Here is an 18,120-nt window from a genome sequence, read left to right as displayed (position 1 = left end):
CATGTAGTTTGTTTTCCATGATTTGCTTTTGTGGTTCTCTGCATAGATCTTGATGATTATGGAAAAGCTAACGCTTCATACGGATGGTACAGGCTTCTCAGTAATTATAATCTACCAGAAACCTCTCTGTGGTGTTCTTTAATGCTCTGTCACATACTGAGTATCGAGGCGAAACATTCAATAAATCTCAACTTCTTGAACTACATTGCACGTTCAGTTTAGGTTATTTATTGGTTGTATGGTGTACTATGCGTGCTGTGCGTTGATTTGCCCTTTGCTAAAGAAAGGTGGTCATCTGCTCCTGCTTCCTCCTCTTTTGTTCAGTGGCACATGGATTTAGAGTAAAGGATTTGCCTCAAATGATTTGGAAATAGTGGTTTAGTTACATGCACTACAATTAGAAAAAGTTCAATTAAGTGTGAATAGATAAGGGATTATCCATCATCTTTAGATGCATGGTCTTCTGATACTGTATTCAACTTGTATACACCAAATTATGTATAATGCACATAATTATTCTACAGTATATTTTATATTTAGTACAATCTATCAAATACCTAGTGCTTGTGTGTTCTGAATTCTGTGCTTGAATTTGAAGTCCTCCTCCTACCCGTCTCCTTCTCACAGAAATGGCCTTTTTCTCTTACTGGTTTGACGTAACTACCTATGGTTTTTATTTCATGTGGCTACTTTTTAAACACATCTGCGTTCTTGCATTTTGGACTTATTTACTATGTATTATTACGTATCAATTGTCTTTTGTCCTATTCTCTGTTGTTTGGGAGCCTTTTTTGCATATAGACGATCCAGATTGGCGACCTTTGTAATAAAGACTTTTTTCCCCTGTTAATGTCATTTTAGCCTAAGAAGGCCTTTTTCAGAGTTGCCATCCTTCCTCTTAAAAACACTCTCATTACAATTGTTCCTGTTTTCCTTTCCACCGATGTAAGTTGCTCATGTCTGCTCATGGCTCTGTAATCAGGCACTCTGCACTAAAATCAGCTCAAATGTACTTGGAGACAGAACTGTGAGGAAAAAAGCCTGCGAAATGACCTCAGAATAGAAAACATGTTGTTCATTGCTGCTTATCCTCTGGACTTCTCGTTTAACACATCCTCCAGCAGGTAGTTGCTTCCCCTGCTTTTTCCTAACAGCTCTGTGGCTGGTTTCTTTGCTCCTGCTGTAGTGCATCTTACTGACCTATTAGTTTTCTGTGAACCCTGGACCAGCAGCTGGAATAACGTGAACATATGCAATGCTGCTCTGGTCTCCTCCCGTTTTACGCATTGCTATATTGGGTGATGGGCAATGCCATAGGTGCATAGTCCATATGGTGTTTTCTCCTCAATCTACAGTTAGCTTGTTCATCATGCATTGTAATATTTTGCTAAATGTTCCTAAGTTCAGTTTGTCTTTTGGAAGCTGTTTTTATTTGCTAGAATTAGAGAAGTGTACTTACTTTGAAAACATTACTAACAATAACTGTTTATTGCAGAATTAAGGATGTGATATAATGCTATAGATTCAACTGAAGATAGCCCTTAAAAGGAAAATGTTAAAAAAAAGTCTAAATTCTTATTGTTAAGGAGTTGAGCAATGTAACTTGTGGGTCATTTTTATTAACATCGATACAGGGAATGAAGCTTGGAAAACTTGCCTCCCAAAGAGTTATGTTTTCGTGAGCACCGAATTTTGCATTTAAACAGGCAGAAGCGCATTAAATGTGTGCTAATTATGAGGTTTTGCAGTAACTTGACTGTTAACTTGAGGTCTGTGTCTGTATCCACATTCTGCATTCTTTGAGTTCATCTTGGTATAATATTTTTGAATATTTTAAACAGCAGATGTGCATTGCTTATAGATTTGTGTAAACGTTGATGCACTGTATACAAAATATGTCTCCCATACAATGATCTGTTGACATTATTCTCTGTTGCTTAGCTTCAGACAGTAAAGTCATGACATGTGCTGCTGTTTGGAGGATGCCGAAGGAATTGGAATCAGGCAGTCATGAATCCCCTGATGATTCATCAAGCAACACACAAACCCTGGAGCTACTCTGTCACCTTGACAACACAGCCCATGGCAATATGGCCTGGTAGGATTCTGCATATTTTATAGCCCTAGAAAAAGCCTAAAGGATAGACCTGTGCTGTTAGTTTTATGCAGATGTATATTGTAGAAGCTATGCTATACACCTTAAAACTATTCCATCTTTAAAAAAAAAAAAGGTACAAATTGGATTTTTAGTCCCAGATGTTTCATAGATTAAAAACATTTATTATAGTCCTGCAAACACATATGGAGTAACAGCCTGTCTACTGTTTTAATGTGTTTCTCTACACCTGCCCCCATCTAAAACCTTTGTTGCACAAAGGTATAGTACTTAGCGTTTCAATCTTTTTATGGAATATAAATTTTATGTTGCACTTTGGTCTTTGTTTTTCAGTCTTCACTCAACTGATTTGGCATAAGTGCAAGTAATTCATTTTTTGTTAAGGATAAGAATTCATTATATTATATGTTGCCTCTTTAACTGTTCTTTTCTGTTGCATAAGAAAAGACAAGGGAGAGCTGCAATACTGCAGAGGGTATTACAGAGGTTTGTTTCCCTTTCCTTTCTGTTACTTGAAAGAAAGTTAAATTTTTCCGTTGTGTGTTTGCAAGTTCCTTGCTTTATGGGTATGTATATGACATGTTCGCAGTACTTCCTGAACAGATGCAGGGCAAAGAAATGTTAATACACTCAGTCTGTATTCTACCAACTACAATATTGTTTGACGTAATTTTCGGACCACCTGATGATCTTCCACTGGCAGGAAAAGTTGAAACAGTGGGAATATGGTCTGCTGTAGTCCCAGGAATGTCTGTCTGTAAGAAAGAATATGGAATAGGAGGTAATCATGCAAGTTGTACAGTCCCTTTCACAATTATCAGAGAATTTTAAGAAAAAAATGTGAAATAAAACAGCAGATTTTTGTAAATGAAATGTGACAACTCTGAACTGAAACTGAACAAGGATAATGCAACATTGATGTCAGATATTGCTGTAAGTGTCTTAGATGAGAGTGGAAAGGGCCTCTTTGGTTTCTGTATTCAGACATCTGCTGGGTAAGGTATGCATCATAATCTCATTATACTTAAATATATTCTAGTAGGAGTAACTTTAAATTATATTAAAAGGGAATGATACTTGAAAAGGAACTGAGACTGAATTTAAGATCTAGCGCCATAAAGATTTCTATTCATTAGCTAGCTAGAAAAAAAAAAGTAGACTTTAGAAGTGATAGCTAATTCAGTTGATTTTTACTTACGGCATACATTGTGCCATAAATTTGAAGCATCCGTTTCTAGCCACTAATTTCTAGTTTGATCCTTATAGATTAAATTTCAACTAAAAAAAAAAAAGTAAATAGAAGGTAATATTTATTAGGTGGTTCTTGGACAAGATTGGACAAATCAGTGTATTCAAGTGTGCTGCGAGGCCCACTTTTTTTTTTTTCTAAAAATCTCAGCTTCCTGAATGTTAAATTTCTTCATGGTACTATCTTTTAATTCTTTGCTACTCATTTTCATATGAATACTTCTTTTTATAACTCTTCGATTATATTAAACAATTCCCTTTTTATTGTTGAAACCTTTTGGTAATTAGTTTCCAACACAGTTGGGAATATTATTTTTTGTTTGTTTTAATCTTTACCTTTTACCCCTTAAGATTTGTACTTTTTGTCTTTGGATTTTCCATAATCTCTTACTGTCTGATGCTGGGATGCCATAACTCTGTGTGGTGGCCTGATCACCAGAGGAAGAATAGGGGGCATACCACTGATTTATATCAGCATGTGAATTTATGTGAATGCCAAAAATCAGGTTTTTTTCTCTAATACAGCTTGTAGCAAGTTCCTGTGTAATTTTCTGCCTCCTGTCATCTGCCTTGGTTCAGTGCTAGGGCTCACAAATATCTGCTACCATTTAATACCCATTATCTATGTATATGTGTATATATACATATAAAGATTTGAAAATGTCCTGTGTAACAGAGAGGTAAAAGGTATAAACGGAATACTGGGAACATTGTCACGAAGGATGAGGAAAAGGCTGAGGTACTTAATGCCTTCTTTGCCTCAGTCTTTAACAGCCACACCAGGTATCCTCAGGGTATCCATCTCCCTGAGCTGCATGACAGGGATGGAGAGCAAAATAGGCTCCCCATGATCCAGGAGGAAGTTAATGACCTGCTATGCCACCTGGACACTCACAAGTCTATGGGGCCTGATGGCATCCACCCAAGGGTGGTGAGGGAGCTGGCAGAGGAGCTTGCCAAGCCGCTGTCCATCATTTATCAACAGTCCTGGTCAACGGGGGAGGTCCCGGACGACTGGAGGCTTGCCAACGTGACACCCATCTACAAGAAGGGTCGGAAGGAGGATCCGGGGAACTACAGGCCTGTCAGCCTGACCTCGGTGCCGGGGAAGGTTATGGAGAGGCTCATCTTGAGGGCGCTCACGGGACACGTGCAGAATACCCAAGGGATCAGGCCCAGCCAGCACGGGTTCATGAAAGGCAGGTCCTGCTTGACCAACCTGATCTCCTTCTATGACCAGGTGACCCGCCTAGTGGATGAGGGGAAGGTTGTGGATGTTGTCTACCTGGACTTCAGCAAAGCCTTTGACACTGTTCTCCACAGTATTCTCCTGGAGAAGCTGGCGGCCCGTGGTTTAGACAGGTGCACTCTTTGCTGGGTGAAAAACTGGCTGGATGGCCGAGCCCAGAGAGTTGTGGTGAATGGGGTGAAATCCAGCTGGCGGCCGGTCACAAGCGGAGTCCCCCAGGGCTCAGTTTTGGGGCTGGTCTTGTTGAATATCTTTAGCAATGATCTGTGCAATGGGATTGAGTGCTGCCTCAGCAAGTTTGCAGACGACACCAAGTTGGATGGTAGTGCTGCTCTGCTCGAGGGTCGGAAGGCTCTGCAGAGGGATCTGGACAGGCTGGATGGATGGTCCGAGGCCAATTGTATGAGGTTCAACAAGGCCAAGTGCCGGGTCCTGCACTTGGGTCACAACAACCCCATGCAAAGCTACAGGCTTGGGGACGAGTGGCTGGAACGCTCCCCCTCAGAAAAGGACCTGGGGGTGTTGATCAACAGCCGGCTGAATATGAGCCAGCAGTGTGCCCAGGTGGCCAAGAAGGCCAACGGCATCCTGGCCTGTATCAGAAATGGTGTGGCCAGCAGGAGCAGGGAGGTGATCATGCCTCTGTACTCGGCACTGGTGAGGCCGCACCTCGAATACTGTGTTCAGTTTTGGGCCCCTCACTACAAGAAGGACATTGAGGTGCTGGAGCGTGTCCAGAGAAGGGCGACGAAGCTGGTGAGGGGTCTGGAGCACAAGTCTTATGAGGGGCGGCTGAGGGAACTGGGGTTGTTCAGCCTGGAGAAGAGGAGGCTGAGGGGAGACCTTATCGCTCTCTACAACTACCTGAAAGGGGGTTGCAGAGAGGTGGGTGTTGGTCTCTTCTCCCAAGTGACTAGTGACAGGACAAGAGGAAATGGCCTCAAGTTGCGCCAGGGGAGGTTCAGGCTGGATATTAGGAAAAAGTTCTTTACTGAGAGAGTGGTGAAGCATTGGAACAGGCTGCCCAGGGAGGTGGTAGAGTCACCCTCCCTGGAGGTATTCAAGGAGTGTGTGGATGTGGCATTGTGGGATGTGGCTTGATGGGCATGGTGCTGTGTGGTGTTGGGTGGGTTGGTTTTTGGTGGTGGTTTTTTTTTTTTTTTTAGGTTGGACTGGATGATCTTAGAGGTCTTTTCCAACCTTAGTGATTCTGTGATTCTGTGATACTTGGCATTAGTACCTCTCACATCTAACTCAGCCAGGCTTGCCTGAGATAAGGATCTTGTTCTAGAGCACGCTTTTCTATTCCTGCCTCAATCATAGTGGAAACAGCTCACATAAAGAGTAAAATAAACATTTTATGCCAAATGTGTGTCACTTACAGACTATGTCCCACTGATTAGTGTGTTGACTAGGAATAGTAACTTAAATATTCTTTTCTATTACACATTTCAGATGTTTAGAAAAATATGAAACTACTTGAGACACTTACGGTACAATTGTTGTTAAAACCAACCATAAATCAGAAAAGCAATTTTTCCGCAATGCAAAGTCTAAATACTTTTCAGACTTCAATGTTAGACCAACATTCTGGTGTGCACAATTGCTTTGTATGAGATCAGTGGTGGTCTGGCATCATACACTTGCAGGAAGAAAGGCAACGCTTATTCTGGCTCTGTCATTTGCCTTGCTGTTAAAGTATACTTTTGCACATTTTACTCACAAAACATAGGCTGAACACTGAACCCAGGGGTTGCATGTGACCACATGCACTTTAGGGAGGTTGTTTAATCCGCAGAGCATAGTAGAGCAACGTACCACAAGTGCTACCCTCATTAAGGGTGGAAAAGCTTTTAAGTCATGATAGCTTTTGAAATTATACATTTTAGATTCAATAAGGACTTAATTTTTTGAAGTTAATTTTGAATATGATTAGTCAGAATGCATGCTTAAAATAAAATAATAATTAAAAAAAGAGTAAAAACATAAACTGGGCTTTCATCGTATCTTCATATGGTGGGCAGAGAAAATGCTGTAGTTGACAATAGAGTTTAGAGATGCAGGGTTTAATGTCGGTCTCAGCCTTTGTGGCACTTAGTGCGAACTTCTGTGATTTGAGATAGTAGCTCACAGGAAGGTGTTGTGTGTGTCTCAGCATCCATAGCACAGGTGCTTCACAATATTTATGGAACTGGGTTGCAGATCACAAGTAATTGAGATTTGACTGTAATTATAAGGGGAAAAAAAAGCAAAACTGTCTTGAAAATACAACTGGTTATGTACTCTGGCATCACTGCCTGCTTCAGGGCTTTACTTGCTCATACTTTTGTTTGTATTTTTCCTGCTCTGCTTTATTTCTTAACTTTTCGTTAAGGTTTATCTTCTTGCTTTGTTTTTCTTTTCCATTAAGGAAGCCTTATAGTTGAAAAATTACCTCACAGATTTTTCTGTTTCTGGTATCATGTAGTAGGGAACACAAGGGGGTTTTTTCCCATGTCTACTGTGTCAGGTATTGGTTTCACTCAGTTGTTTACTGGCATTAAGAAGAACTAATCCTGTGTTTCCTTACCTTTATCTCACCTACTTTATGGAATTCTGTGCTCAAATGTCTCTGAAATTTCTTATTAAAAACTAGTAGGGCCATATTACATATATTATATACTTAATCTCTTCTGTGAACCAAGACCAAAAGAGCATTTCCAATCGATCGTGACTGAAATCCTAAACTTCCCTCACGTGTGTCTGAACACTGTGCTCCTCCTGCTCAAGATCTGAAATAATTTTCTAGTATTGACAAAACCTTTGACAAAAATCTAATCTCCAAGACATTACAGGCAAGTAAAAAAGAAACGTGCTTTTCTACAGTTATATTTTATCTGGATTGCACGAGTTACTGTGTTTAAAAATTAAGCATAACTATTTGCTTTCAGTTACTAAGATTATTTACTGCTTCTAAGCTTTGAATCTGGAATCCATCAGAATTTTTACTCAAACGCTTGTGTACAACAGAGTTCAGAAAACTAAGCAGATGCTTAAATTAGGCAAACAAATAGGCCTGTTAATTGCTCTGCTTGGTTTAAGCCTAAGACTTCTTTCATCCTCTACCTACTGTTCCTCATATTAGACAAAACGCAAAGATTTCAAGTGCAGAATTCCTGAGTGAATTAATTCCAGAGTTAAAAACTCGAGATACGTGGAGATTTATGTGTTTAAAAACAAAAAAAACCCACAAAAAACGCCAAACCAACCAAACAAAAAACAAAAAACCTTTTCCATAAAATAATTTCGTAGATAAATGTATGTATTCACACAGTGTACACATAACGTAACTGTAGGTATGTTGCTCTGCAATGTTTTGATATTCAGTAAAGGAACTTGAAAAATAATTAATTAAAGGATAATTAAATTAAAGGATATCTTTAAATTATCTTGCAAAAAGTAGTCCAAGGTACAGTCTGGATGAGAGAGGCCAAGGAAACAGGAAGCAATTAATGGCATTTTGATTACTCTTCTGAGTGCAGCTTGGAGGAATCTCTAAAACTTTGGCTGTTAAAATCCTGAAGACTTATGTTTTAAGACTAACCTGCTGTTCTTCTACTTCCTCAGTTTTCCTACAGACTTTTTTGATAGTAGACTTGATGGGATAGTCCTCAGAGGAGGAGGATACTACAGGCTGTGAGAGAAAATGTAATCTGTGAGATCTTGAATTTGGAACTCAGCAGGGACTTTTTCTTTTGTCAGAAGTAAAGATGCAAAGGCGGAGTTTATCCTCTGACATCTGCTGGAAGCAGGCTTGCTTATATCTGCTTAACATCCTAGTGTTTTGCTTTCCGAATTTGGCAGGTATGAAATGGGGTAGATGCTGCTCAGTAGCAAAGTATGTGCCTCAAATGAGAGGGGAGACAAGTGAACTAAGTTGGATGGTGGTCCATGGAGTAAATTTGGAGTAAAATAAAAGCAAAATAAATAAGGGAAAAGTGTTAGATGGACAACATAGGAACAACTGTAAAAGAAAAATGAATGGAGATTATAGAGACAAGAGAAGTGGGAGCTCAATTGTGGGGAGGCCTGAAAGGTGAAGAATGAAGAATTCATGTTTTAAGTAGAAAACAATAGTCAGCTGCTAAAAAAAGTTGGAAAAGGATGAATATGTTAGGAATAATGATAGATTACTTCATTGAGCTTCTCTGCTTGCTGAAGTTGAATTTTTCTTAGTGTATCCCACTCAAACAATTGTAAATATGGACTTGCAAATGTTACCATATCTAAGATAAATTAGAGAGGAAAACAAATCTTAGTTTTTTTAAAAAGTTGCAGATGTTTCAAGAACTTGGGGATGTTTATCACTAAAATAGTAAACTAGAATTTTGAATTCACAAAGGAGAGATTTACTATAAATGAGCTATTCCCACAGGTCTTTTTTTTAAAGTACTTAAATTTTATTTGGTATTTCATCTAAGGTCTCCAAATAGAGTACTGACAAGTACCATCTCTTCTTTGGCTGTGTGATTATACACTATGGAGCAACCTCATTAAGGTCTGCTTTCTACAAAAGTACAAATTTGCTATGACAGTCCTTTCAACTTGAATGGAAGTTTACATTATTTATAACATATTATACATAACATATTACTGCTTCAATTTCATCATGTCACTGCATTAATGAACACAGTCACCTGATGAAAGTTAAGCACATTTGTAACTGATGCCCTGAAGACAAGTGAGTAAGTGTATTCAGGAAGTGAGGTCCAGAGGTGTTTTACGTATTCTTTTTGGCCTTTAAAATAGTATTTAAATAAAAAAACCAAACACGCCAAAAAAAATCTGGCCAGTGACGTCAAGGGCAAGAAAAGCTTCTATAGGGATGTCTGTGATAAAAGGAAGACTAGGGAAAACATGGGCCCTCTCTGGAAGGAAACAGGAGAGCTGGTTACCTGGGATATGGAGAAGTCTGAGGTTCTCAATGACTTCTTTGCCTCAGTCTTCACTGACAAGTGCTCAAGCATCACAACCCAAGTCTTGGAAGGCAAAGGCAGGCACTAGGAGAATGAAGAACTGCCCACTGTAGGAGAAGATCAGGTTTGAGACAATCTAAGGAACCTGAAAGTGCACAAGTCTGTGGGACCTGATGAGATGCATCTGTGGCTCCTGAGGGAACTGGCGGATGAAGTTGCTAAGCCACTATCCATCGTATTTGAGAAGTCGTGGCAGTCCGGTGAAGTTCCCACTGACTGGAAAAGGGGAAACATAACCCCCATTTTTAAAAAGGGAAAAAAGGAAGACCCGGGGAGCTACAGGCCAGTCAGTCTCACCCCTGTGCCTGGTAAGATCATGGAGCAGATCCTCCTGGAAACTATGCTAAGGTACATGGAAAACAAGGAGGTGATTGGTGACAGGCAACATGGCTTCACTAAGGGCAAATCATGCCTGCCAAATTTCGTGGCCTTCTATGATGGGATTACAGTGTTGGTGGATATGGGAAGAGTAACTGACATCATCTACCTGGAATTGTGCAAAGCATTTGGCACTGTCCTACATGACATCCTTGTCTCTAAATTAGAGACACATGGATTTGACAGATGGACCACTTGGTGGATAAGGAATTGGCTGGATGGTGGCACTCAAAGGATTGTGGTCAGCGGCTGTGTGTCCAAGTGGCGACCAGTGCCAAGTGTCCTTCTTCAGGGATCAGCATTGGGATCGATGCTGTTTAATATTTTTGTGGGTGACATGGACAGTGGTATTGAGTGCACCCTCAGCAAGTTTGCCAACGACAAACTTGCCATTAGCAAGACAAGGAGGGCTAAGGAGAATCTTAATCCTTTATTGGATGTGGGGGGACACATAGTGACAAAGGTTGAAGAAAAGGCTGAAGTACTTAAAGACTGAGACAAAGAAGGCATTAACAGTATGACCAGTTGTTCTCTGGGTACCCAGCCCCCAGCGCTGGAAGATAGGGATGGGGACCAGAATGAAGCCCCCACAATCCAAGGGGAAATGGTTAGCAACCTGCTATACCACTTAAGACACCCAAAAGTCTGGAGGTCCAGAGGGGATCCACCCAAGGGTACTGAGGGAGCTGGCGAAGTGCTCACCAAGCCACTTTCCATCATCCACCAGTAGTCCTGGCTAACTGGGGAGGTCCTAGTGGACTGGAGGTTAGCAAATGTGATGCCCATCTTCAAGAAGGGCCAGAAGGAGGATCCAGGGAACTACAGGCCTGTCAGCCTGACCTCGGTGTCAGGGAAGATTATGGAACAGATCACCTTGAATGCCATCACGCAGCACGTGCAGGACAACCAAGGGATGAGGCCCAGCCAGCATGGGTTTATGAAAGGCAGGTCCTGCCTGACAAACCTGATCTTCTTCTAAAAAAGCGACTCACTTACTGGATAAGGGAAAGGCTTGTCGATGTTGTTTACCTAGGCTTTAGTAAAGCCTTTGATACCGTTTCCCACAGTTTTCTCTTGGAGAAACTGACTGCTCATGACATGGATGGGTGGACTCTTCACTGGGTAAAAATCTGGCTGGCTGGCTGAGCCCAAAGGGTTGCGGTGAATGGAGTTAAATCCATTTGGCAGCAGGTCACAAGCGGTGTTCCCCAGGGCTCAGTTTTGTGGCTGGTCTTGTTTAATATCTTTATCGATGATCTGCATGAGGGAATTGAGTGCTCCCTCAGCAAGTTTGCAGATGACACCGAGTTAGGTGGGAGTGTTGATCTGCTGGAGGGTCGGAAGGCTCTGCAGAGGGATCTGGACAGGCTGAATGGATGGGCCAAGGCCAACTGTATGAGGTTCAGCAAGGCCAAGTGCCGGGTCCTGCACTTGGGCCACAACAACCCCATGCAAAGCTACAGGCTTGGGGACGAGTGGCTGGAAAGCTGCCCGGCAGAAAAGGACCTGGGGGTGTTGATCGACAGCCGGCTGAATATGAGCCAGCAGTGTGCCCAGGTGGCCAAGAAGGCCAACGGCATCCTGGCCTGTATCAGAAATAGTGTGGCCAGCAGGAGCAGGGAGGTGATCGTGCCCCTGTACTCGGCGCTGGTGAGGCCGCACCTCGAATACTGTGTTCAGTTTTGGGCCCCTCACTACAAGAAGGACATTGAGGTGCTGGAGCGTGTCCAGAAAAGGGCGTTGAAGCTGGTGAGGGGTCTGGAGCAGCTGAGGGAGCTGGGGTTGTTCGGTCTGGAGAAGAGGAGGCTGAGGGGAGACCTTATCGCTCTCTACAACTACCTGAAAGGGGGTTGCAGAGAGGTGGGTGTTGGTCTCTTCTCCCAAGCGATAGGACAAGAGGAAATGGTCTCAAGTCACAGGGGAGGTTTAGGTTGGATATTAGGAAAAATGTCTTCACTGAAAGGCTTGTTAGGCATTGGAACAGGCTGCCCAGGGAGGTGGTGGAGTCAGCATCCCTGGAGGTATTTAAAAGACATATGGATGAGGTGCTTAGGTACATGGTTTAGTGGTGGACTTAGCAGGGTTAGGTTAATGGTTGGACTTGATGATCTTAAAGGTCTTCTCCAACCTAATTGATTCTATGATTCTATTCTATGATTCTAAGGGATGCCATTCAGAAGGACCTTGATGGGCTTGAGAGGTGGGCCTCTGTGAACTTCATGAATTTCAACTAGGCCAGGTGCAAGGTCCTGCACGTGGGTCAGGGCAATCCTAAGCACAAATACAGGCTGGGCAGAGAATGGCTTGAGAGCAGCCCTGAGGAAAAGGACTTGGGGGTGCTGGGTGACGAGAAGCTCAACATGAGCCGGCAGTGCATTCTTACAGCCCAGAAAGCCAACCGTATACCGGGCTGCATCAAAGAAGTGTGATCGGCAGGTCGAGGGAGGTGATTCTGCCCCTCTACTCTGCTCTCATGAGACCCCATCTGGAGTACTGCGTCCAGCTCTGGGGCCCCCAACAGAAGAAGGACATGGACCTATGGAGCGAGTCCAGAGGAGAGCCACAAAGATGATCAGAGGGCTGGAGCACCTCTCCTATGAGGACAGGCTGAGAGAGTTGGGGTTGTTCAGCCTGGAGAAGAGAAGGCTCTGAGGAGACCTTATAGCAGCCTTCCAGTACCTGAAGGGAGCCTACAAGAAAGCTGGAGAGGGACTTTTTACAAGGGCATGTAGTGATAGGACAAGGGGTAATGGCTTTAACCTGAAAGAGGGTAGGTTTAGATTAGATGTAAGGAAGAAGTTCTATATGAGAGCACTGAACAATTTACCAGGATGTGTAGTGATAGGACAAGGGGCAGTGGTTTTAAACTGAAAGAGGGTAGATGTAGGTTGGACATAAGGAAGAAATTCTTCACTATGAAGATGGTGAGGCACTGGAACAGGTTGCCCAGAGAAGTTGTGGATGCCCCAGCCCTGGAAGTGTTCAAGGCCAGGTTGGATGTGGCTTTGAGCAATCTGGTCTAGTGGAAAGTGTCCCTGCCTGTGGCAGGGGGATTGGGACTAGATGATCTTTAAGGTCCCTTTCCAGCCTAAACCATTCTGTGATTGTCTCAAGGAAAAAAGCCAAGAAGTAAGAGAATCTGTAACTCAAAAAAAATTTGAAAATGTTTTTTTTAATAGCTGTGATACTTTCACATTGAAATTCAGGTAACGCTTTTGTTTCCTGTCATGATGTTGGTAATGTTAATTCTTCTGTAGTGCCTCTCTGTTAGGCATCAGGATAAACATGTTAAAATTCTGCCTTGGTGTTTCTTGTAAAAAAATGTCCACAACAATTTAGTGGTTTGTATATAATGAATTTAAAACTGAAAGTAACATTTTTAGGAGGATCACTTGGTCTTGAATATGTGGTATATTAACTGATATATATGCTTTACAGCAAAAGCATGTAAGAAATACTTAGAATAAATAACTTTTTTTTTGTTATCGAAACCTTATACGTACCAGAAATATAATTGTGAGGAAGGAGATCCCTCCCGTAGTTTTATAGAGGTTGCTTTGAGAGTGTCAGGATTGCCAATTGCATGGGCTGGGGTATAAACTGAACTCTAGGGGTTTTAAGGTTTTTTTTTTTGTAACAGCTGCCCAGCTGATACTAATTGTTTGTATCGTAGGCCTTTGAATTTTTTCACATAATGCACAAAATTTCAGAGCTATCAGGAGATGTGTATCGGTGAAGCTCAGTAATTACAGACAGATTCAAAAAATTGTCAGCATTTAAGAATAATTTTTCCACACCTGGTTTGTTACACGCATTTACATTTTCTATCAGCCACCTCTAATATTACAAAGATGAAGTATAGAGAAAGTTTTTTGGCAAAACTTACTATATGACAAGTGTTTTCACTGGGAATGTAACTTACTGCTGCTTTTCAGTACTGTCACTCTCCCCTTTGTATTCTGATCCTTTCTAAAATGGTAAAAATTTTAACTTTATTTCATGATCTACTTCTCTCCCCACTCCCTTCTCCCTTAATTCTGTGGGATATCCTGAATTCTTTACAGGATTTTGCTCTCTTGATTCTTTGATTATCCTTTATTGTAAATAAATCCATGTATTATATAGAAATCCAAAAGTTCAACCATTTGTTGTCTCTTTCTCACATTTTCTCTGTTATTTTCCCCTTTTATCATCCTCTAAAATGTGTCTGGAGCCAGTAGAGTAATTTATAACACTCATGTCTCTCTCTCATTCCATTGAATGTTTTTGGGAATTTTGAGTGGTTAGTATTGTGCAAATTTATAACTTCAAGCTATTCAATGTGATCACATACTAGGGAATAATTGTGATTCATTAATTGGATAGTGAAATAATAAAACATTGTATTTTATGCCCAGTTTATTATGTTAATTTTAAATTAGTATTTATTTGTCTCTGGTCTTGTAAAGCTGAGGGAAACGTAATGAAAGTAAAATCTGACACTGAAGCAAATACTAAGGGAAAAATACGCTGTATGTCATGTACGTGGACTTGCTCTATATATTCAGTTAACTTATGACCACTTCTGATAATTTCAATAGATTTCGCATGCTTAAAATGAAAATGGGTTTTGTTGAAGTCTTTGCAGTTGTTTGTGTTTACCTTCAATTTGTAAATCATGATCTGATACAGAAAGTAGTACAGAAATTGTGTTATTCTACAAGTAAAAAATGATGGGTTTGTAGAGTACTATTTCACTTCTCCTTCCCAACTTGAAAGTAGTTTTTTCACTTCAGTTCTCACTGTGCTGTCACATTCCCTAGTTTTACTGCCAAATCAGCTGAGATTTTTCCCCACTGAAAGAAAACAGCTATTTTTAAAAGGGTTTTTTTCCTATTTATAATGCTACTTTAGCTATTCTTAGCACTAAAAAAATTAGGGTTGCAGTCTGTCCCAACTGATTTTGCAGGTTAAATAGGTAACAGCTGGTTTTATTTTTGATTTTTTTATTGAATTGCTTAAAAGGTTGGTGGGAAATGTTTAAAAGAAAAAAAAAAATGTTGCAGAACTGTGAAAAAAAATTAGTTACATAGGAGAATCTTATGTTCACGAGGAACTAGCTTTGAACAGGTGTCCCTTTTTTCTTGGTCTCAGACTCCAGCTTGCTCTCCAAAAGCCCATTAAGCATTTACTATTTAGAACGTTTGTTTCTCAGTGTAGAATTCTTTCCTAGAACAATATTTTGGGATGTTTATAGGTGAAGTGCTGACACTTGCTTACATGGTAGTTAAAAATTCAGGGCTTTGAAATGTCTTGAATTTCTGTTGGATAAAAAAATTGATCCTTGTATATCTGTAATTAGGTGAATATATTTGGTAAAATGTATTTGAGAACTTCAGGGTTGCCCTGCAGCCTCAAACAGTCCATCCAGCCCAGTGTTCAGTCTTAGGCAATAGTAATGGAGGGGTTATTGAGTGAGTCACACCACTTCTTGCAGTCTGTTCACCTCAAATTCCCCCAGTATCCACAGTCACGGGATTAGTGGTGTTAGAGTGTACATCTGTGCCAGGTCTGTGTAAACCTTTATCATTCTTGGTTTTGTTGTTCTTTTGAACAGGAGTGGTGATTTTCCACAACTATCAATGCAGGTCCTAGGCAACCATAATTTTCTTCTTAGGCATGTGTTTCGAATCACTGGAGAAATGTATTTGGATGAATATTTTGGGTTTTGGGGTTTTTTTTCTCCCCTGTCCAACCATGCAGATGGCCTGTTTGTTGCAAACAGCAATAAATTAGGAAGGATATGCTATATTCATTTTGCCCTCTTTCAAAAAATCCCATATGAAAATACTCAAATTCTGTCATGTGTTTTCCCCCCCCAAGTAGATAAGTGTTTTCTCTAAAATGAGTGTGCAAAGATTGCTTTTGCCCACTCTAGCTGTTTCACAAATAAGCTTATTTCAGCCTTTAATTTTTACGTTAGCACGTGGAAAAAAGCTATTGGCATTGTGGCTTCCAGAGGCTGGGCAGGCCTTTTACCTGACAGCTCCCTATGTGCTTTCCTGCCAGGCATTCATACTAGTAAAAAGTTTTTCCTAGCTTAACCACCTTGCTGATCTTTGACAGAAAAGCCAGTTTTATGTTGCTTTCATGACATGTCACAGATCCATAATATTAATTTGGGGATTTTTTTAAGCCCTGTTCAAGCAACAGAATGGAAATGGTGTCCATGGCAGCAGCTGCTCCAAGAGCAGTATTATGTAGAATGATAAGAGGTTATGTGACTTGTGTCCATCTGCTTTGGAAATGAATCCTAGCTTTACATGCAGATTCCCTGCACCCAACTCAATTTCATTAAGAAACTTGTATATGTGCTGGGGGGTTCTGTTCTTCTACATTTGCTGTTCATTGTATACAGCAGTTAATTCTGGGTGACAGTAATCTATAATCAGTGTCTGCTGATGTGAAATCCTGACATAGCTGGTAAGTGAGCGTACCAGAGGAGGTACCCCGCTTGACCTACTGTTTATGTAGGGAGGACTGATGGTCAGAGGCCGTCTTGGGCTTAGCAACCATGAAATGATAGAATTCTCAATTCTTGGTGAAGTAAGGAGGTGAGTCAACAAAACCACTACCATGGACTTCTGGAGGGCAGACTTCAGCCTGTTCAGGACACTGGTTGAGAGGGTCCCTTGGGAGACGGTCCAGGAAGGCTGGACGTTCTTCAAGGAGGAAATCGTAAAGGCGCAGGAGCAGGCAATCCCCATGTGCCGTAAGAAGAGCCGGCAGGGAAGACAACCGGCCTGGCTGAACGGGGAGCTTTTGCTGGGACTGGGGAAAAAAAGAAGAGTTTATCACCTTTGGAAGAAGGGGCAGGCAAGTGAAGAAGAGTACAAGGATCTCGTTAGGTCATGCAGAGAGGGAATTAGAAAGGCAAAAGCCTGGCTAGAGCTCAATCTGGCCACGGTCGTAAGGGATAACAAAAAATGCTTCTATAAATACATTAACAACAAAAAGAGAGCCAAGGAGAATCTCCATCCTTTACTGGATGCAGGAGGGAACATTGTCACCAAGGATGAGGAAAAGGCTGAGGTACTTAATGCCTTCTTTGCCTCAGTCTTTAATAGCCACACCAGGTATCCTCAGGGTATTCAGCTCCCTGAGCTGGATGACAGGGATGGAGAGCAAAATAGGCTCCCCATGATCCAGGAGGAAGCAGTTAATGACCTGCTATGCCACCTGGACACTCACAAGACTATGGGGCCTGATGGCCTCCACCCAAGGGTGCTGAGGGAGCTGGCGGAGGAGCTTGCCAAGCCACTCTCCATCATTTATCAACAGTCCTGGATAACAGGGGAGGTCCCAGACGACTGGCGGCTTGCCAACGTGACGCCCATCTGCAAGAAGGGTCGGAAGGAGGATGCGGGGAACTACAGGCCTGTCAGCCTGACCTCGGTGCCAGGGAAGATTATGGAGAGGTTCATCTTGAGGGCGCTCACGGGACACGTGCAGGTTACCCAAGGGATCAGGCCCAGCCAGCACGGGTTCATGAAAGGCAGGTCCTGCTTGACCAACCTGATCTCCTTCTATGACCAGGTGACCTGCCTAGTGGATGAGGGAAAGGCTGTCGCTGTTGTCTACCTGGACTTTAGTAAAGCCTTTGACACTGTCTCCCACAGTATTCTCCTGGAGAAGTTGTCGGCTCATGGCTTAGACAGGTGCTCTCTTCGCTGGGTAAAAAAAATGGCTGGATGGCTGAGCCCAGAGAGTTGTGGTGAATGGAGTCAAATCCAGTTGGCGGCCGGTTGCAAGCAGTGTTCCCCAGGGCTCAGTTTTTGGGGCTGGTCTTGTTTAATACCTTTATCGATGATCTGGATGAGGGGATTGAGTGCACCCTCAGCAAGTTTGCAGATGACACCAAGTTGGGTGGTAGTGTTGATCTGCTGGAGGGTAGGAAGGCTCTGCAGAGGGATCTGGACAGGCTGGATCGATGGGCCGAGGCCAATTGTATGAGGTTCAACAAAGCCAAGTGCCGGGTCCTGCACTTGGGTCACAACAACCCCAGGCAATGCTACAGGCTTGGGGATGAGTGCCTGGAAAGCTCCTCCGCAGAAAAGGACCTGGGGGTGTTGATT

At 42.0% G+C, this 18,120-nt stretch overlaps 1 protein-coding gene across 1 annotated transcript in view; it reads left to right on the top strand.

Annotated features, from left to right (window-relative positions):
* EIPR1 (EARP complex and GARP complex interacting protein 1) overlaps positions 1-18,120 on the top strand; it is a 100,306-nt gene that overhangs the window by 47,126 nt on the left and 35,060 nt on the right. Inside the window, exon 4 of the mRNA XM_059832355.1 lies at positions 1,942-2,098. Coding sequence (XP_059688338.1) covers positions 1,942-2,098 — 157 coding nt within the window. The remainder of the gene's footprint in view (positions 1-1,941; positions 2,099-18,120) is intronic.

The sequence above is a fragment of the Gavia stellata genome, chromosome 2 (assembly GCF_030936135.1).
Source record: "Gavia stellata isolate bGavSte3 chromosome 2, bGavSte3.hap2, whole genome shotgun sequence".
Classification (NCBI taxonomy): Eukaryota; Metazoa; Chordata; class Aves; order Gaviiformes; family Gaviidae; genus Gavia; species Gavia stellata.
Note: the sequence above shows the minus strand (reverse complement) of the source record. Positions and strands in the feature narration are given on the sequence as shown.